The sequence below is a fragment of the Bubalus kerabau genome, chromosome 1, assembly GCF_029407905.1.
Source record: "Bubalus kerabau isolate K-KA32 ecotype Philippines breed swamp buffalo chromosome 1, PCC_UOA_SB_1v2, whole genome shotgun sequence".
Classification (NCBI taxonomy): Eukaryota; Metazoa; Chordata; class Mammalia; order Artiodactyla; family Bovidae; genus Bubalus; species Bubalus kerabau.
In genome coordinates, this window is record NC_073624.1 from 11,139,079 (window position 1) to 11,160,300 (window position 21,222).

The 21,222-nt window shown below is 53.0% G+C and overlaps 1 protein-coding gene across 1 annotated transcript; it reads left to right on the top strand.

The window, feature by feature from the left end:
• Positions 1–590: 590 nt before the first annotated feature.
• Positions 591–20,316, top strand: ADA2 (adenosine deaminase 2). The gene is made up of 9 exons (XM_055566054.1): positions 591–849; positions 2,379–2,604; positions 3,916–4,126; positions 14,152–14,279; positions 15,563–15,653; positions 16,368–16,476; positions 19,217–19,374; positions 19,812–20,014; positions 20,217–20,316. Exons 1-9 carry the CDS (start codon positions 654–656, stop codon positions 20,314–20,316), a joined length of 1,422 nt encoding a protein of 473 aa, XP_055422029.1. The 5' UTR covers positions 591–653.
• The last annotated feature ends 906 nt before the right edge of the window (positions 20,317–21,222 follow it).

Sequence of the window (21,222 nt, forward strand, 5' to 3'; positions counted from 1 at the left end):
TCATGTTGTGGGCTTTCTTCATAAGCCTCGAAACCTCCTGCTCTCTGGTTATTAAGTGAAAGTCGCTTAGTCATGTCCGACTCTTTGCGACCCCATGGACTGTACATTACATGGAATTCTCCAGGCCAGAATACTGGAGTGGGCTACTCTTCCCTTCTCTAGGGGATCTTCCGGACCCAGGGATCGAACCAGGGTCTCCTGCATTGCAGGCGGACTCTTTACCAGCTGAGCCACCAGGGTTATATTTGAAAGTAAAACCCAAACAGTCTATGGTGTCTTCCTCTGAATGTGAGCAGGGCTCGTTAGGGATAAGTTCCCATCTGGGAGCGTCATGACAAGTGTTTGTGTGGGGATACTGTCCTTGTCTGTCTTCAGGGGTCTCTTCTCTGGGGTCTCGGGGAAGAGTTTTTTGTAGGCTGCCTCCTGGTAATCTACTGAACCTCCTCTGGCTTAAACACTTAGATCTGTAGTTTCCTGCCCCCCCACCCCTCAAGTCTACAGCTGAGTGATCTCCTCTTCCAGGCATCCTAGCATCAATGTGGGGGCGGCTGGCCCTGCCCTCCCTGCTGCTGGCCCTGGTCGTGTCTTCTTTCTGCCCGGCCACGTCCAGGTCCGGAGATGAAACACGAAACCAGCTGTTGACGATAGAGAAGATGATGCGGGTTGGGGGGCAGTTGGTGCTGACGCAGGAGGAGGAGCTGGCCAACCAGAGGCTCAGGGCCCTCAAGGAGGCTGAGATGCATGAGGCCCTGAGTACGGGGAACATCCTGCCCAGCATGCACTTCTTCCAAGCCAAGAGCCTCATTGAGAAAAGCGAGGTGTTTAACATCCTGAAGAAGATGCCTAAAGGTAAGGGCCTGGAAGGGAGGGTTCTGGGGCCCTGGGGTCTTGGAGGAACTAAATTGCAGCTGGCGGTTTCTCTTCTAGTGGAGCTCAAACTCCATGGGGGCCCTGTGTGCTCCTCGCTGGTGGACAGGGGCCGGGGGTCCACATGGCTTCTGTCCACCCTGGAAACCAAAACCCCGGCTCTGAGGGGACTCAGTGTCAGACAGAGAGAGAGGGGGCCTGGGTGTCACCGGGCATCCCTGGTGGGCCTGCAAGTTGTCCCCCACAAGAACCTCATCCTTCCTTTCATATGCTCTTCTAGCCTTTCCGGGGGCCAAGTTACCGAACAGGATACATCCTAGACAAACACCTTTCTCGTAGTTCATTGCAACCACAAAAAATGCACAACCTAAGAGTTGTAGTTAAGTTTTATTTGGGGCAAAATGAAGACTATAGCATCTCAGATAATTCTGAGAAACTGCTCCGAAGAGGTGGTGGTGGGGGGAGGGGGGAGGTTAGTACATATGTGATTTTGGTGAAGGGGAGTTCCTGCAATCAAGCACACATTTTTTACAGGTTTCTGCTAGTCGTGTGTAGACCACTGCTAGTCACGAGGAGTGAATGTCACCATGAAGGATTTCAGTGCTTTTCTAGATATGAGGAGATGCAAGAAGTGGGTTCATAAGCTCATCTCCTGAAAATATCCAACTATCAGAAAACTGTCCAGCCAGTTTTTCCTAGAGCACAGAGGGCCTCTTTTCTGCTCCTCACCCTGAACTCCTTTCAGGGGTGTTGAAGGCCAACAGCTGCAGCAGCGTATAATTTAATCCTTGTAGCGGACACGACTGAAATGACTTAGCAGCAGCAGCAGAGGTAGATGGCAAGTGCCAATTTGTAGCTGAGACTGCTACAGAAATGCATCGTCACCGTGAACAGTAAAATGCACACATAAATTGCAGTCTGCAGCTTGTAAGGACTTTTCTATACTTTTTTGTGTGTGTGTATTGTAGAGATTAAAAAATGTAAAAACTGTGAGGTCGGTAAGGTCGCCTCACTGTTTAGGGAGGGAACATGGCAGAGCTCATACAGTGTGATGCCTGTTATGGGGTGAGCGTCAAGACCAGAGAGCAGAGGAGGTGGACACTGAGCCTCGAGTTGGGGTGAGGTCTGGAAGAAGCTGCTCGATGCTGGCAGGAAGCAGGGAGCCGGCAGGCAACGGATGGGGTGATGGGGAATCGGATGGGGGACTTGAGAGTCCTGGGCAGACAGGCCAGGGGGCAGGTGGGGCTCCTCTTCTTAAACCCCCTCACATAGCGCTGGGCCACTTGAGGACTTGTTTGGAGGTCAGGCTCCTGACAGGAGCTGGAAGTCAGTCTTCTAACTCCGAGCCTGCCTGCTGCCTCCTGAATGAGACCACCCAGGGCCCCTCCTGGTGAGGGAGGGAATCAGGGAACCAGGAGGCTGTGGCCAGCTCTGAGCTGCAGAGGGAAAGGGCCTTGGGTTCCCAGGAACTTCACCCCGTAGAAACCCCGCCCACCCACTCTCCCTCTCAGGGGCTGCCCTTCACATCCACGACTTCAGCATCACCAGCCCGGACTGGCTGGTGAAAAATGCCACGTACAGGCCCCACTGCTATTTTTGCTTCACCCGGAGGGGGACCCCGCAGTTCAGATTTGCTCATCCGACTACCCCCACCCCGAAGCCAGCAGAATGTCCCCAGTGGGTTTTGCTGGAGAAGTTTCGGAAGGGGCTGCGCAACGTCTCGGAGTTTGACAACAGGTGGGTGTTCATTTGCGAAGAGCTTGTCTAGCACCTGCACAGGTGCAGTGTCCCTGTGCTATGGACCTTTCTAGAAACACCTGACCTTAAAAAAATCAGGAGTCTTTTTCTCTTAACTGTATGGGATGCTTTGCTTCACTACAGCATTCCATGCCTTTCCCATTCAAGGCAAGCTCCTGGTACGTGTAGACCTGATTTGATCAGCACCACTGCTGCTGTGTCTGGACCCTCAGCAAGGGTAGAGACAAGTAAATTCCCCATTCCCAGAGCTGAGAGGGTCCCAGGTGGACGAGATAGCCTGAAAACATAAGGAGCATCTTCCTAACAGACCTATAAAGAATTACTGTAATAACTGTTCTAATCAGAGAACCATCTACAGAGGGCTTTCTGGAACTGTTTCCTTTATGAGTAAGAAAATGCTGCTCAGCCTGGGCAAGGAGGTTGCCCAAGGCCACACAGCTGATGAACAAATGGCTGAACAGGGAAGTAACCCATGCCTTGGGCTGCCAAGTCCACAGTCATTTCCATCAGACCTCGGGGGTGAGCTTACTGGGGCCGCCCCAGTGGGATGCCAGTGACAGCGACTTAAAGGAGAGAAATGTATTTTCTCACAGTTCTTGGAGCTGAAACTCCGAGATCAAGGTGTGGGCAGGTTTCTCTGAGGCCTCTGTCCTGGGCTGGTGGCCAGCCGTCTTCTCACTCTCTATGCAACCCTAGGGTCCAGGATGCTGGCCCTGTTCATGCAGGCCTCTGCCCTTGGTGCTGGTGGTCTAGTCCCACAGTCGTGTCTGACTCTGTGCAACCCCATGGACTCCAGCCTGACAGGCTCCTCTGTCCATGGGATTCTCTGGGCAAGAATACTGGAGTGGGTTGCCATTTCCTTCTCCAGGGGATCTTCCCGACCCAGGGATCAAACCCTCGACTCCCGTGTCTCCTAGATTGGCAGGCAGATTCTTTACCACTGAGCCACCTGGGAAGCCACCACCACCACCTCCTGAAAGGCCCCATCTCCAAACACAGTTACACTGGGGATTAGGGTTCAACATATGAATTTGGGGGATGCAATTCAGTGCACAACACCCTCCAAGGAGAGCTTGACCTGGGATGTTCGTTCTGTGGGGTCAGCCTGGCTAAGAGGTGGAAGGCAACAGGTGGGCCTGGCTGGGGGTGTGTGTCCTGCCTGCTGTCTCCTGGGGAAGCAAGTGCAGGTCCTGGGGTGGGGGACCTCCATTAGGGTGCCGGGGCAAGGGTCTTGCAGGGCCGGGGTGATGGCCTGTGGCACGCCTCCCCCCACCCTCTGTGTCCTGACAGCCTCCTGAGAAATCTCACTCTGATGACCGAGAACCCCCACGTGACTTACGCAGACCAGGATGCGATCTGGGCCAAGTTCAAGACCATCTTCTTCGTGCTGGGGGGCCTGGTGAGCTACGCACCGGTGTTCCGGGACTACCTATCCCAGGGCCTGGAGGAGTTCTACCAGGACAACGTGCTCCACCTGGAGATCAGAGCCTCGCTGCACCCGGTGAGCCGCCTCTGCTCACCTCTGCTTGGGCCAAGCTCTGCTGTCATGCTGCAGAGTGACAGGGTGACATTGGCTCCCCACCCTGGTGCCCCACAGCACCAAGCACCGGCTTCACCTCCAGGGGTCTGGTGCCTGACCAGGGGCCGTGTGAGTGTGGAGCCCTGGAACGTGCTGGGCCGGCCCTCACTGCCCGTCACCTCCCTTCCCCCGTGACCCCCACGTCCCAGCGCCCCAGACACTCGGGGCCTGCTGGTGCCTGGACACCTACCCCTGGACTCTGGGCAGTGCCTCGAGCCTGGATGTCCTTGACCGTCTGCTTTCCTGTCAAAGCGTGCTGCAGGATGATGACCTCAGTCCAGGGACGCTGAGCCATCTGGTACATGGGTCTGGCTGCGTGTAGAGTGGGGGCTGGGAAGTCCCTGGGGGTCGGTCTCTTCTGTGGGCAATAGAGATGTCTGATTTGACTTTGAGGAAGGAAGGTCAAAGGGAAAGGAAGGGAAAAGATTAAGAGGAGCCCAAAAACATCCCAAAGTGTTAAAGTATTAAAAAAAAATTCGCCGAGTAGAACCTTGCATGTTGGCCAGTGGAAAAGGGTGACAGAGTCTCAGGTACATGAGCTGGGCCGACCTCAGCTTTGCTGGGGGGTCTCGGGCTCCAGGCTGGGGGCAGGGTGGGCGTCCCATGAGGAGCCCAGGGGAGCCAAGTACAGCCCAGAGGATGCTCCTGGTGGGTCTTTGAAGAGGACTTCTGGGGGGAGGCGGGGTTGGGGTGTCCTGGGTTCTGACTGACTCCCTCCGGGGGACTCAAGAGTGTGAATGCTTTATATGCAGGGGAGCGCCGTGCCTCAAGCTGTCCCTCGGCCTGTGGGTTATTTTGAGCAGAAATAGTCAAGGCCCATAGGACTCAGGAAAAGCCTTTGACCTTCCCCCTAAGTAAAAAATAGCACTTTTATTTATTTACTTATTTTTGGTTGCGCTGGGTCTTCACTGCTGGCCGGGTTTTTCTCCAGTTGCGGTGAACAGAAGCGATCTTTCATTGTGGTGTGAGGGCTTCTCACTGCGGTGGCTTCTCTTGTTGTGGACACAGGCTGTAGGTGTGCAGGCGTCAGCGGCTGGGGCTCCTGGGCTCTAGAGCAGAGGCTCAGTAGTTGTGATGGATGGACTTAGTTGCTTCACGGCATGTGGAATCTTCCCAGACCAGGGAAGAGAGACCCACGTCTTCTGCGCTGGCAAGAAGAGTCTTATCCACTGCACCGCCAGGGAGGTCCTCCTCTAAGTTCTTAAGAACCTAGGTGAAGGGCCCATGCACGGAATAGGGCTGTCACCAGTCTCTGCAGAGAATACGGCAGGTGTGGTACAGAGACGTCAGGGCCTGAGACCAGAGTCTTCTCTGTCTCTTGTCCCTGCGGGCCCAGAAAACGTGTGTTCACCAAACACTTGCTGTTTATCACCCCGTGAATTGCCTTCTTCCCCTTTGAAGTCCCAAACCCCCACCCCCAACACCCTCTTTGTCTTGAGCCGAAGACGATATTTAAGGAGAGGGCTTCAGCCATTTGGATGAGTGGCTCCCTCTTCCTGGGTCTCTCCCATACACAGGTGTTATGAACTGCTACTGCTAAGTCGATTCAGTCATGTCTGACTCTGTGCGACCCCATACACGGCCTCCTACCAGACTCCTCTGTCTCTGGGATTCTCCAGGCAAGAACACTGGGGTGGGTTGCTATTTCCTTTTCCAATGCATGAAAGTGAAAAGTGAAAGTGAAGTCGCTCAGTTGTGTCCGACTCTTAGCGACCTCATGGACTGCAGCCTACCAGGCTCCTCTGTCCATGGGATTTTCCAGGCAAGAGTACTGGAGTGGGGTGCCATTGCCTTCTTTGGGTGTTATGAAGCTTGTGCTTAATTTTCTCCTGTTAATCTGTTTTATGTCAGCTTAATTCTTAGACCAGCCAGAAGAACCTAGAGGGGTAGAGGGAAATGCCACCCCCCGCTCCCCATCTACCCCATCCCCCCCCAGTCCCCACCACCATGTTCCCTCCACCCTCCACCCTCCTTGACAACTGGCCAGTTGCCTAGGTGGCCCCAGGCTGCCAGTTCAGAAACCCTGGCAGAAGGTGAGAACCCTTATCCATCAGTCAGTCCCCAGATCTCTGCCTGCAGGGCTTTTGGAAGCAGGAGTGCTAAGAGTCTTTTTTCTTGTTTCTAAAATTAGGTCAGCAGGAGAAAATATTTGTGGAGCTGGTTCCTGGGGCTCAGAGCCTCTGGGCCCGTGAAGCTGGTAGAGCTCTGGGCTTGTTAATCCTTTTCCTCCCAGAGATGGTGTCTGTTTTCCTGTGTCTCTGTCTGTTGTGTCATAAAGAGGAAAACCTTTGTCATGATGCCTTTTCCTTTTTTCTCGTTCTGTTTTGAGAGTTTAGCCTCAGGACCAGTGAGAAAATTCGCCCTGGTCCTGCCATCCAGAAGGTGCAGGCACCAGGGCATTTGGTGGCCAGTTGGATCGAGTGGGATTCTGGGCTGTCACTTCTGGTGGGAAGCACATAATCGTGCCGGCTCCCAGGAGGGTTTATCACAAGGGGTCTCCATCCACGGGGGACTCTGTCATCTCAGCCTTCACTACAGCCTTTGCTTTCTCAGACCATCTTCGGGGAGCAAACTCTCTGGATCTGGTGCAGCCGTGTTCTTTGCCCTCTCCCGTGACACCTCTTGGTCACGGCTAAGCCACAGAAAGCCTGATTGGTGTGTGTTGGTGTTAAGATCCTACTGTCCATGGTGGACACTTTGAATTGGAAAAACTTCTAAATTGGTAGATTTTTTAGCAACCTCTCTTTGTAAACACCTGTCTTATTGGTACCAATGTTAAGACCAAAAGGTGGATACAAAGAAATGTAACCTTAACTCAAACAAACAGAATGGTTTGAGCAGAATGAAATGGGTCTTTCAGATGCTGATAAAGATGCTCTGTTAATTAGCAAGCCAGTGGGAAGAAGGGCCCTGGAGAAAGGAAAGGGGAAGAGGGGAGCTGTTATGGACTCTTCCCAACAAGGTGGAGAATTGTAAAGGGTCACGGGGGTGGGGGACCACAGGACTGGTCACAGCAGCTTGGGAAACTTCAGATGGTTGTTAAGAAATGGGATGAGAACAGTGGACATTGATGGGATTAAAACAGGTTTTGATACAGCACTCCCTAAGGTTGGGTAGGCTAAAGGGACCTCCTACCAGTTTCCCCAACATGAAGGGCCCCAAACAAGTCCTCCCCACTCTTTACCCCAGTTTGGAGAAATTTAAAAGCCAGAATGCAGAGATGATAGCCAGTAAGCTGACCCGCGATCACCAGGGGCAACAGAGGCTGTTTAACCAAGTTAAAGATTGACAGGGATCTCTGGGCTGGATCCCTGGCCAGGGACCTAAAGCCTTTTGCAAAGACTAGTGGAAGGAAGTTCCCCAGCTCCTCAAAGCTGGGACCATGAGTTGCGGCACCAAAGCCACAGGTGGAGCTGACTAGGGGTGTGAGGGTAGACAAGGTCATAAAGGTCAGAATGTTGGAGCGAGTGTTTGATGGGAACGGCTGTGATGTCCAGCTGACAGTTTCCAGACTGTCTGCCCGTTCCTCCAAATTACTGAGTAAACCAAGGGCTCGGGGACTGACTCCAAGGGCAGTATTTCGGTTTTGTTACCAAATGAGTCTTTGTAGGCTCAGAAATTCTACTGTTTGTACATCCAGAAGTAAAAGGGCTGCAGAGACTGACACACATTGACCAAAGTCACAAGTGACAGATGGATACACAAGAAAGTCAGAATACAGTTTTCAGAGAAAATTGTCAATTAGACCAGATACGTAGGCTTCCTGATTGATAAATTCTCTCTTGAAGGCAAATCTGTTTCTTTTAAATTGAAATATAGTTGATTTGCAGTGTTGCTCTGGTCTCTGTTGTACAGTGAAGTGACGGCATTTTACACACATACAATCTTTTTAAAATACTCATTTCCACCATAGTTTATCCTAGGAGATTGAATATAGTTCCCCGTGCTATACGGTAGGATCTTGTTGTTTATCCATCTTATATATAATAGTTTACATCTGCTAATCCCAAAGTCCCAGCCCTTCGCTCTTCTTCCCAACCCTCCTTAGCAACCACAAGTCTGATCTCTACGTCTGTGAGTCTGGTTTAGTTTTGTAGATAGGTTCATTTTTGTCATATTTTAGATTCTACATCTAAGTGGTATCATTTGATATGTCTCTTTCTGACTCACTTCACTTAGTATGATAATCTCGTTATATCCATATGCTGCAAATGGCATTATTTCATTCTTTTTAACAGCTGAGCAATATTCCATTGTATGTATACACCATATCTTCTTTATCCATTCATCTGTCGATGGGCATTTAGGTTTCTTCCAATCTGGGCAATTGTAAATAATGCTGCTATGAACATAGGAGTGTATGTATGTTTCCGAATTCATTTTGTCTGGCTATATGCCCAGGAGTGGGATTGCAGGATCATATGGTAGCTCTATGTTCAGTGTTTTGAGGATCCTCCATGCTGTTCTCCATAATGGCTGTACCAACTTACATTCCCACCGATAGTGTAGGAAGATTCTCTTTTCTCCACGTCCTCTCCAGCGTTTATTACTTGTAGACTTTTTAATGACAGCCTTTCTGACTGGTGTAAGGTGATACCTCACTGTGGTTTTCATTTGCATTTCTCTAATAATGAGTGATGTTGAGCATCTTTTCATGTGCCTACTGACCATCTGTATGTCTTCTTTGGGGAAATGTCTATTAAGGTCATCTGCTTATTTTTCTATGGTTTTTTTCTTGCTGGATTGTATGAGCCGTTTGCATATTTTGGAAATTAAACCCTTGTCTATTGCATCATTTGCAAATATTTTCTCCCATTCCATAGGTTGTCTTTTCATTTTTTTTTAATGGTTTCCTTTGCTGTGAAAACCTTGTAAGTTTGATTAGGTACTATTTATTTATTTTTATTTCTATTGCCTTGGGTTGAAGGCAAATCTTTTTAAATTTTTTAAATTTATTTTTGGCTATGCTAAGTCTTTGTTGCCACAAGTGGGTTTTCTCTAGGTGTGGTGAGCAGTTGCTACCTTCTAATTTGCAAGGCAAGAGCCTCTCATCATGGTGGGTTCTCTTACTGCAGAGCACGACCTCTAGAGTTTGGGCCCAGTAGCTGTGGCATAGGGCTTAGCTGCCCCATGGAGCATGAAATCTTCCCAGACCAGGGATCGAACCCATGTCCCCTGCATTGACAGGCGGATTCTCAACTACTGGACCACCAGGGAAGTCTGAAGGCAAATCTTAATTTCTACTGAAGCCAAACTATCTGATATTTTTCTCCTTCAGAATGTGATAAATTTTTAAATCCTGGGTGGGATCCCTAAAGGGACTCTATTGCGCTAGTGTGACTGGCTGAGTTGGCAGGCCCTGTCGTGGAGGCTGATCCTGCCCTGAGAACCAGTCATTCCAGAGTCAGGGCCCCTTCCCCACCCCCCCCCACCCCCCTCCGCTCCAGGTCTCTACCTCCTGCGCATCCTGGACTGGCCCCCTTTCCCTTGGGTATGTTCATCCTCCTCCAGGCCATCCCAGGTGAGGGTGGGCATCTCTACGAGAATCTGGTGTTTGTTCGATGGTTTAATGCTGAGTAGATTTTTGTTCCTATTTCTGATTCTTGGGAAGTGGGAGTGGGACTGACCTTGCTCCCAGGAGAACCTTTGCTAGACTTGTGAGCAGAGTCAATAAGTACAAATGCTCCTTTCAACAGAAAAGAGAGGGTCCAGTCCACCTTCCACTAGGAGAAGAATTTTGGAAAGAGGTGAGCTGGCCTGGGGCTGTCCTGTGCAGGGCGGAGGACAGGGCAGCTCCCAGAGCCATCATGCCCAGTGTGCCCTGAAACCCCATCTCTTCCCCTAGCCCCAGCTGCCCACCTCCAGTCCATTTCCTCCAAAGTCTGGCTTAAGTCCCGCCTCCCCCTCCCCCTTCCTGGAACTGGCTTCCTCCCAGCTCTGGATCCCCAGTTAGACTATGAGTCACTCCAGACCACCTCCCCCACACAGGTCCTCCAGAAGCCCCAGGAGTGGTCATCACACTCAGGAGTGGTGGGTGCACATGGGACTAATCTGGAGGTGCTCTTTGGCCCCCGACCTCCCAGGATCCCAAATCTGAGGTCTTGAGTGGGGCCAGGAAGCAGCCCATTTAATTAGCCAGCCACCCCCGCCCCCACCCTGAGGTTCTGATTCAAGCTCGCTGACCCAGACCACACTCTGAGACCTTTTCCGAGTGCTTCATCTGCACTGTCTTATCTGAGCCTCACAACCTGCACGTTACCGCCGTGGGAATGAGGCGGGGAAGGGTCGAGAGGCCTGGCCCAGGCCACGTGGGCAGTGAGCAGGGACTGGGCTTTGAGACTTGCGGGTCCACACAGCATCTTAAGAGGCGCTCCCTGAGGGGGTCCGGCCCGGGGGTCGCTTCCTGTGGTCACATCCTGCCGGCTTTCTCAGAGTAGGGAGTGGGAGGGAGGCCTTCACACAGGGAGGGGCCTTGGGCCCCGGGGGGAGGGGAAGAGGGGAGAGATGGCGGGGAGAGAGGGTCTGAGCCTGTGGAGGGCATCTGGGGAAGTTGCTGAGGAATTGCATGGAGGGTTGGCTTCCTCACCCCCTCCCCCTCTTGCCACGCCCCCTGGGGACAACTGGCTCCAGGGTATCCCCTGAGGAGCCGCCCAGCTCCCCTCTCTCCCAACCCCCTCCGGACCCAGCCAGGATTCCTAGAAGGTGGAGGCCCAGGGGCATGGGATCTGCCCATGGTTCTGGCCTGACCCCGGAACAAAGGCCCCTTGCTGTGGAGAGTCTCGGGCTGACGCCCCCATTCCCCAGAGTAGGGGAGCCATCAGCACATTGCCATCCCAGACGTCTGCCCTGGAATTCTCTGCCGAGCCACGGCCTCCTCTCCCTGCTCGTGGGGCTAATTCAGGGCCTGGGACGCGAGGTTTGATGGACCAGGCTGCCGGCCCAGCCTCCTATTGTGTCACTAATGCTCCATCACAAAGGCCACTCGTCCTTAGCAACAGTTGCTAGGCGGGTCTGATCTCCCTGGGCCCCATCCCCGCCCCCACGGCCGGAATTGGAGGCTCCGACTGGATCGGGCCAGCCTTCCGAGCCGAGCTCCCAGGGGTTTATCCTCGGCCCTGACCCGTGGGCGGTCTTGTGGTTGGGGGGACATGCCTGGGAGCCCAGGATGGTCATTCCCAGACGCCTTGGATGCTGTCAGTGGTGTGACCAGCAGTCCTAGCGCTCCCCCTATCCACCCCCAGGGTTTTGTCCTGGATTCTCAGCAGACTCCTTCCCTAGGAACTCCACCTGGCTTTTACTGTAGTGACGGTGTTTCATGTCACTGCTGCTGCTCTGGGGAATCCTGAGGGCAGCACCTTCTACGATGTTATTCTGTGACTGTGCTCCTCACAAGACTGTGAAACCTAGAGGCCCATGATACAGGAGAATCACCTGGGCAAGGTTTTAAAAAAACCAGCTTCTACCCCAGGGAATCTGATTTAATTAACCTAGGGTAGGACCCAGGCATTTTCTTCTCCCTGGGTGGCTGGAGACTTTGAGACCACCCCCCACCATGCCTCCAAGTAAACTCTGCCACCCCCAACCCCCACTCCAGCCTGGGAGCAGGTGCGAGTTTCTTATCCTTTCTAAACCTCAAAATCCTCATCTCTAAAACGTGTACTAGGGGAGTGTGTGTACTAAGTCTCTGCAGTCATGTCCAACTCTTTGCAACTCCATGGACTGTAGCCAGCTAGGCTCCTCCATCCATGGGGTTCTCCAGCAAGAATACTGGAGTATGTTGTCATTTCCTCCTCCAGAAGATCTTCTGGACCCTAGGGATTCAAATTTTCGATTCCTTCTGATCCCTAGAGCCTGTGCTCTGCAACAAGAGAAGCCACCACCATGAGAAGCCCATGCACCGCAACTAGAGAGTAACTCCCACTCTCAGCAACGAGAGAAATGCCCGCGCAGCAACAAAGACCCAGCACCGCCAGAAAGAAATAAATACAATTTCTTGTAGTGACCATGTTTTACACCATTGCTGAATTCTAGGGATTGAATTCGGATCTCCTGCATTGCAGGCAGATTCTTTACCGCCTGAGCCAGCAGGGTTCTTGGTCTCTAGAATGAGACCCAGCTGACAGCGACAGGCGAAACTCCATCGGTGCTTGTTCAGAGAGTCAGGCTCTCCAGGTGAAAGCTGCCTGTGTCTCTAGTCAGAACCTCTGGACCCCAGTTTCTGGTTTGACACAAATGGATTGTGTGACCTTGAGCAACTCTGACCCCAAATGTCCCTTTGTTTCTTCAGCTTCATATTCTCTAATTCTATGATCTCATAGATGATAGAAATTCGTAATCTTACACTGGTTTATGAAAGTTGTATGTAGCTTGAATAACTTCTCCATAAATTTACAGTTCCTCAATCAAACTATAGTTAAGGCTTGAGATAATCTGAATTGAATCCAATGTGTGTTTTTTATTTTTTATTTTTTTGATGTAGACCATTTTTTAAAGCTTTAATTGAATTTGTTTCAACATTGCTTCTGTTTTATGTTTTGGTTTGGTTTTGGGGCCACAAGGCACGTGGGATCTTAGTTCCCTGACCAGGGATCGATCATCCCTTCACCCTCTGCATTGGAAGATGAAGTCTTAACCACTAGACTGCCAGGAAAGTCCCAGAGGCCAATATTTTTCTTTTTTTAACTCTTTTTACTAAATCACTTCACTTTAAGAAATTGTATTTATTTATTTAGTTTTGGCAGTGCTGGGTCTTTGTTGCTGGGCTTTTCTCTAGTTGCTGAGAGTGGGAGTTACTCTCTAGTTGCGGTACGTGGGCTTCTCATTGCGGTGGCTTCTCTTGTTGCAGAGCACAGGCTCTAGGCATTCCGGCTTCAGGAGTTGTGGCACACGCGCTTAGTTACTCTACAGTGTTCCGTTCTTGGGGATGCAAATTAAACTTGCAAAAGGCACATTAACAGGAGGAAAGGCATAGAAATTTTATTGGATGTTAATGTTTTAACTTTATGTGCATGGACACCCTCATGGAAAAGAAGTGAAGACCCAAAGAAGTGGGTAGACCAGGTTCTCATATACTATTTTAACAAACGGTGATAAATTGTGGAGAAGCAGTAAGACAAAGGAAAGGGGGTTTGGCTTCTAGGAGTAGCAACTTGTGGGATGGTCAGTGTATGGGGGAATTGATAGAAGATAGGGGCTATTTAGTCAGGTTTGTTTGTTCAGACCCAGCTTGGTGCCCAGTTTCTGTCTCTGCTGGTAAGGGTGGTTGTCTCTCCTTCTGGAATAGGAGCTGGAAGGCGGCGCCTTCCGGACAGAAACATACGTCCTGCTCTGTGGCAGATGGGCGGGCACAGAGATTTGTTTGCCTTTGTGCTTCTTATTTGCCTTTAGCTCAAAATAGCCCTGCAAAAAGTGACAGGTTTGGGGGTGGCACATTCTGATACCCTTCAGGACCCCCAGAGATGGAGAAGCAAAAAGCCTGCTCTTCTCCACTGTGTTTTTTTTATTCTGTCAAACCTACTGTGTATCCCTGGATCTTCCCACTCTGCCCCTGGCCATGTCACCTTGGTGTCCCTAGTGGCTTGGCTACCTCAGGGTCCCCCAGGCGGGGGGAGTGGGGAGCGCTGGGAGAGTAGGGAGATGAAGAGGGTCCTCAGACCACTCTTTCTGGCTGGCATCCTGTCCTCAGCTGGCCTGCTGCTCATTTGCTGCACAAATACTTCCTGAGTACTGACTGCTTGCCAGACACTGTTCTAGGTGGAAGGACCCAGGCCTGAATGAAAAGCAGACACCCCAGCCTCACAGCACCAAGAGCATCATCCCATTCAGGGCTGGGACTTCTGGTCAACCTCAGAGGCCGTCAACCAGGCTTTGGAGATTGTCAGCAGTTGGGAATGGAGTTCTGCCTTACTCACCTCTGACATCTGGCTGGGACCCTGCTTCTCTCACAGGTGTATGAACTGGATGGGACGGTCTACAGTCAAGAGTGGTTGGTGAGGACTTACGAAGAAGTGGCTCATAATTTTGCAAAAACGCATCCTGGGTTTATTGGAATTAAACTCATTTTTTCAGATCACAGGTGAGAGTGAGTGAAGCTGAGCCTGGAGGAACTGGGAAGACAGGCTGTGGGCAGAGCCATGGGGGTGGGAGGGGATGGGACAGGAGGTGAAAGGGGTGAGGAGGGGCAGGGAGGCTATGGCCAGGGGCAGAGACCCCCTCAGCTCAGGGTCTAAGCACCATGGGCTCCATGTGCCATGGAATTCCAGTATGTGACCCACTCTGGCCTGGGTGGTCAGTTATGGGGTTAGTGTTTTTCCCTGCATGTTCTGATGGTTTTGTTTCAATCTGTGGCCGGGTTCTGCCTCACAGCAGCCCCATCTGTATGGCATGCTCACACACTGCGAAGACAGACCCACCCTTGCTCCAAGCAAGTGCAGAAAGCCTATAGGAATTCACCTGACTTTACCAAGGAAGGGTCTCCCTCTTGTTGAGGGGCAGTCAGTCTGGATAGACTGTGCCATGTCCAGCTAGAGGGCTTGGGAAGGGCAGCCGCCCCACCTGCTAAGCCATGGAAGGTAGGAGGGCAATCAGACCTCCCTGGAGCCCCTCCCCTCCCACTGAGACCTGGGGCCGCTGGAGCTGGTGGGCCAGGGTGGAGTGGCAGTAGTGGACTGTGAAGGCTCCTTGGGGGCTGCTGGCAGGAGCTCCAGGGCAGGGCTTCAGTGCCAGCTGCTGCGGGTGCAGGGAGGGATGGCCAGGTGTGGGGGGTGCAGAGCTAGGGATCAGAGTGGGTGGGCCAACACCTTCCCCCATCATGGCCTGCATCTTTTCTCTTGGTGTTCCTGTGGCAATGCTCTTGCCTGGTCCATGCCCTGGGCTGGTAAGGAGAGAGCTTTGGGGGAGAGGAGGCAGCCTGGTCATCTGGTTTCTGGAGCACTCTGGCCTTTTTGACTGAATCAGGGGCCAGGCCCATGTGCCCCACAGGGACCGGGTGGCCGTGGCATTTTACAGGTGCCCAGAGAGCAGAGAGCTGGACGCTTCCAGGACCATCTCTCAGGGACACAGGGCAGGTTTCGATCATGGCCACTTTTCTTCATCCAAATGCAGACAAGTAAAACTTGTCCTGTGGGCCCCTATCCCACTGGCTTTCCAGAGACTTAGGTCCCTCTGGAGCAGCCAGACTCCTCGACAGGAATGGATTTGGGCAAACTTTCTGTGTTTAAGAGGGACTCAGCAGCCTGGATGGAGTAGGGTCATGTGCAGTTGTGCCGAGGGTTTGAGACGTGGCAGCTGGGAGCCCTGGGTGTGGTTGACTGTCCACGTGGGAGCTGATGCCCATGCTTCTCTCTGTCTCTCCCGCAGAACCAAAAATGAGTCCCTCATCAAGAAATCCATCCAGACAGCCATGGATCTTCGAGTCAAGTTCCCTGGGATAGTGGCAGGGTTTGACCTGGTAATGGGCGCAGCGCAAAGCCCCCAGGGAAGGGCTGGGAGGCACCATTGAAACCCTCCCTTGGGGTCTTGGGGGGTGAAGGGAGAGCAGAAGAGGTCAGAAGAAGGCTGGAAAGGGTAGTTCCTGAACAGGAAGGGCCACGAGGAAGGGCTGTCCCCACTCCCTGATTTCCACACTGGGCGTGACACGTGGCTCTTCAACCCGCAGCCCAGGGCGGGTGTCTGGAAGCTGAGGTGTGGCTGGGTGATTCCAGCACATCCTTGGGTAGTGTTGCTCCCCTCCCACTCCCCCCTCCCCTAAATAACAGCCGGGCCATACTTCCAGGTCACAATTTCTTAAATCTCATGAAGAAGCTAAGTTAGTATAACCAGCTGGATGCATCTGACCCCCCTTCCGGAATCTGCACATCTTACCCAAGAGAGCTCACGCTCTTGTTCTCAGACCCACTGGGGCCCCGGAGTGGATCTCAAGGGTTTATTTTCTCTGGACCAGGGTGTCCTCTTGGGGACCTTGGGGGCTGCTCACAGGATCCAGCCTCCCCCAAATAAGACAGGTGGTTATATCAGGGCCACACAGCTCTCTTTTCTTCCCCAGTCCTGCTACTGGTCTCTACGGCTGTGACAGAGGCCTTGGCAGTGGTGGCAGGTCCTGGGCACTCCAGCAAGGTGAGGCAGGGGGCCAGCAGGCACCCCACGTGCCTGCTCTGTCCTGCAGGTGGGGCGCGAGGACACGGGCCACACCCTGTACGACTACAGGGAGGCTTTGATGATTCCAGCCTCGCGGGGCGTTCACCTGCCTTACTTCTTCCACGCGGGAGAGACTGGTGAGCTTGCGACACCGTTGGGCACAGGGCTGATGGGCAGGGCCCCCTCAACATCTCCGAGGCCGCAGATAGGACCCCGGCTGGTGGAGTGACAGCCACACGGTGGCTCAGGGCACGTGTCCGCTTCACGCACATTGTTGAGTCTATGCTGATAGCAGCGCCCAGAGAAGGGGACATGGTGGTGCTGGGGCAGCTGTGCTTCACACACCTTACCCGTGGCTCTCACCTGGTCTTGCCAGGAGGGCACCCCACCCCAATCTCCAGGCGAGGAGCCTGAGGCTCCAGCCAAACAGGGTGACTGGTCCACCAGAAGGAGCTGGGAACCCTTTCTGATGATGTCAATTTCATAACGAGCAAACCCTGCTTTCCGGGTGGACTCATGTGTAAAGTCACACCCTGGGAGGTTGGGGGAGAGGGACCAGCAGGCCAGTTCTGTGACTGGGAGGCACTGTCCACCCCCACCAGGCTGGGTTGGGGGGTGCTGTCGACTCCCACCAGGCTGAGGGGAGGCTGCCTATCCACGTCCATCAGGCTGAGGTGGGGGACCTTAGTCTGCACCCACCAGGGTGAGGGGACCCAGCTCTGCTCAAGCAGCCTTAGCTGCCCTTGTTTCTGAACTACCATCCATCCGCCCGGCTAGGTCTCTGCCCCTCAAAGCTCTGTCCGTGGGCTCACTGGTCATTGCTCAGCCTCCAGATGCTCCTCAAAACATGTAAACCCTCAGCAGAAGCAGCAGGTCACGGCAGCAACCTTAGATCTCTGGGAAGATTTGAGGGGCTTAGACCTGCTGCACCCCACCCCTCAGAGCATCCATGGCTCCGGCAACCTGAGAGGACCAAAGAGCCAAGGACAGAATCAGGATTTCACAGCCAGGCTAAAACCTGGCATCTCACACCAGCTCCAAAGCAAGGGTTCCCGTGCATTTATCTCTTTTTCTGGACATTTTAAGTCCATTTGGAGCCAATTTAGATCAAAGCAATTCTAGGAGATGTAAAGAAGGGTTTGTGGGGGATGGGAAGCTGGGGTGGGTCAGGGCAGGGCAGGGGACGTGGCAGTTATTAGCCTTGAAGGCCCTGAGATTTGGTTGGGAAACCATAGTCATCTCTGAAACAAACTCAATGCCATGACATGGTCCTAGGAAAAGATTTTGCCAGGACTTGAATATTTAATGGGCTTCCCAGGAGGCTCCAATACTTTGGCTGTCTGATGTGAAGAGTGGACTCACTGGAAAAGACCCTGATGCTGGGAAAGATTGAGGGTAGGAAGAGAAGGAGATGACAGAGGATGAGATGGTTGGATGGCATCACTGACTCAATGGACATGAATTTGAGCAAAGTCCAGGAGATAGTGAAGGACAGGGAAGCCTGACATGCTGCAGTCCATGGAGGTTGCAAAGAGTCGGACACAACTGAGCGACTGAACAAAATCCAGGTGGCTTAGTAGGTAAAAAATCCACCTGCAATGCAGGAGAACTAGTGTTCGATTCCTGGGTAGGGAAGATCCCCTAGAGGAAGGCATGGCAGCCTACTCCAGTATTCTTGCCTGGAGAATCCCATGGACAGAGGAGCCTGGTAGGCTACAGTCCATGAGGTTGCAAAGAGTCAGACATGACTGAAGTGACCTAGCATGCACCTTAAAAAAAAAGGAAAACATCTTTGAAAAGAAACTGTTAGGAAACCAGTGAAAATTCTTCTAAAGCACATGGTCTTACCAGCATTGGGAATTCTTGGGCTTCGTTCCCAAGAGAAACATGGAATTTTCACATTTCACATGTGGATCAGTTAGGATGCTTTCAGTGTCCACACACCCTGTAGGCCCCGCTTTCAGGTCTGCTGTGATCGTTCACCGTAATCGACCTTGCCATTCTCCTGGGCCTGGGATCTCTCCCCATTTAGTCACAGATAGTGAAGTCACATCCGGGTGTGACCATATCCAGTGAAGCCAAAAAACAGCTGTTTCCTCCAGGGCAACTCCCTGAATGGGGGGGCGGGGAGCTGCAGGGGCCCTCCACCCCATCCCAGGCTGCTGGGAAGGCTGGCGGAGTCAGAACGGTCTTCTCACCTCTAACCAGGAGGCCCTGCCAGCGGGAAGGTCCAGTGGGGTGGCTGGTTCCTGCTGGCCATGGCTACCTTGCCATGGGTTGTCCCAGGAGTTTTATTAAAGATGGAAATTAAAGTAAGTGCAGATAATGCAAGTTGTTACAGTGACAGAATCTGCAGCACACTGTAAAGATCTTACACATAAAATTCCAAGAAAACCCTTTCTAGAAACAAACATAAGATGGAAAGAAAGAATATGGGGAAAACAGGGGCAGGGAATTCCCAGGTAGTCCAGTGGTTGGGGGGGTCTGTGCTTCCACTGCAGGTTTGATCGTTGATCAGGGAACGGAGATCTCGCGTGCCACCTGGTTCGGCCGGAAAAAAAAAAAAGAATACGGACTATGGGTCGAGCAGACCAAGACTTGAAACCCACTTTTTCTGCTCTCTACATGAGGACCTTCCCTTAGCCTATAAAGCCTGTGTGGGTTTCCGCTTCCTCACCCGTTACACACATACACACACACATAGGTACACACAGGCGGGCCGTACCCCCTCCTGCAGTGTTGTCAGAAGGAAAAGTGTGTGCACATTTGTGCTAATGTTCATTTCTCTTCCTTTTCCTGCCTGGGAACTCTGGAGCCTTCACCTGCCAAAGGTCTGGGGTCCTATCCATCCTACTGAAGACCCCTTTCTATTCCCAGATTTGGAGGGAACTTCCATAGACAGAAATCTTCTGGATGCTGTGATACTGAACTCGACCCGGATCGGCCATGGGTTTGCTTTGAGCAAGCACCCAGCGGTCTTGGCTGAAGCCTGGAAGAAGAACATCCCCATCGAAGTCTGTCCCATCTCTAACCAGGTACTGGCCTCCCCCGCCTCCCTCGCTGTGGTTGCTCCATGACTCAGTGTCCTTCCACTCTCTCTCTCTCACTAGCATTCATGAAGTTATTTAGGAATGGCCTTTGCCTAAACTGTTCCCAGTAACGAGGGTCCCCAGTGGGACAGGACCGTGGGTGAAGCTGTAGACAGAGCTAATGATGCCCTGGGGGGCACGCAGCAGGGAATGTGGGATCTCCCACTGCCACATGGCTCCTCAGGGCTCTGTGCTTGGGACAGCAGCTCAAGCTGGGCCAGGGGAGACCAGATGTTTGAATAGGACTGGCTCTTCCTGCATCAGGACTTTGCCCAGAGCTGTCCTGATGCTCGGAACAGCCACAGGGAGAGAAGGGCCTGCTCATGGTCTCACCTCCCTCATGACGACTCCTCAAGGATCCACGTTTGTCTCTGCCCGAGCAGGTCCTGAAGCTGGTGTCCGACCTGAGAAACCACCCCGCCGCCGTCATGATGGCCACCGGGTACCCCATGGTGATCAGCTCAGACGACCCCGCGGCCTTTGGGGCCAGAGGCCTGTCCTACGATTTCTACGAGGCCTTCATGGGCATCGGCGGGATGTCGGCTGACCTGAGGACGCTCAAACAGCTGGCTATCAACTCCATCAGGTGAGTCTGCTGTGTGATCCACTCCACCACCGCCTGAGTCCACCGCTCTGAGGTGTGGGCAGAGGTCCAGAAGGTTCCTGTGAGCTTCTCTGCCTCTTATGGCGTTACTGCTCTTGGACTGGGGACATGGAGCCCTGCTAACACCCGAGGTCCCCTCCCACCCCCTCCCCAGGCTGACCTGGGCATCCTGCCCCCACCACAGGTACAGTGCCCTGTCGGAGACCAAGAAGAAGTCTGCCATGGAGACCTGGGAAGAGAGGTGGCAGAAGTTTGTAGCTGGGCTGGCCAGGGGCCCCAGGTGAGGGGACGGCGTCTGTCACCCTCCACCTCTGCTTCCCTCCTCCCAGTGGTCCAGAATCCAGGGAAGTCACCTCTGTTTGTCCATCAGGCCGCTGTGATTCTGGCCTGACTCACATGAGCCCCTAACTCATCTCCGTCTTCTCTTTGCCCTCTCCAGCTCATTTTCCCCAGAGCAGTGACTGTTTCAAGTTAAATTAAACCAGGGTACTCCACTGTGACAATTCAGAGCACTTAGAACTTGCCCCCCCCACCCACCAAGCCCCCACCAGGCTCCCAGCATGAACAGGGGTCCCTCCCATGTCATCCCACCCCAGGCGCCCAAGCACACTGGCCTCTGGCCTTGGGCCCCTCCTAGCTCTCTCTGCTGGGAATGCTGTTTCTTCCCACTTCCATCTGCTGCCTCCTGCCACCCTCAGGCTAGTCTCAGAAAGACTTGTCCCTTGGGGCACCTTGCTCGCTCCCTCCTGACTTCACCCGGTGTGTCATTATGGATTTATTTCTGCGCGGCCTCCCTCCCCCAGATCTTCAGCTGCACAGGCACTCGTGGCCAGTTCACGTCCACTGCGAGCCAGGAGCCTAGACTGCCCCTTGCCCGGTCGGCCCTCAATAAACATTGTGTTGCAAGAATGCCTGTGCCCTGTTGTGCTGAGCAGGGTCAGATCCGTCTCCCAGCCCGGCCCTTGGGAGAAAGAGGGCAAGGAGCCAGCCTGTCTTTGCTGGGCCCTGGGTATGAAGGAGAACCAATGGGCCCAGCGATGTGAGTCTTCTTCTTATACCCTGTCCCCTGCATGGAGCCTGCAGGACCTCCCCCTGGGCTCGGGCTCCTGATGCTGGACAGCTTGTGGACTGGGGTCCTCAACCACAGGCTGGTTCCCAGAGGGAGTCAGATATTCTCGAAAACCTTTTGA

What these genes read in the sequence shown, in the direction of transcription:
- ADA2 (XM_055566054.1), top strand. Translation starts at nt 654, where the DNA reads ATGATGCGGGTTGGGGGGCAGTTGGTGCTGACGCAGGAGGAGGAGCTG. An exon ending in TCAGAGCCTCGCTGCACCCG is followed by an intron (nt 4,127 to 14,151) that starts GTGAGCCGCCTC and finishes CTTCTCTCACAG; the next exon opens with GTGTATGAACTGGATGGGAC. An exon ending in TCTGTCCCATCTCTAACCAG is followed by an intron (nt 19,375 to 19,811) that starts GTACTGGCCTCC and finishes CTGCCCGAGCAG; the next exon opens with GTCCTGAAGCTGGTGTCCGA.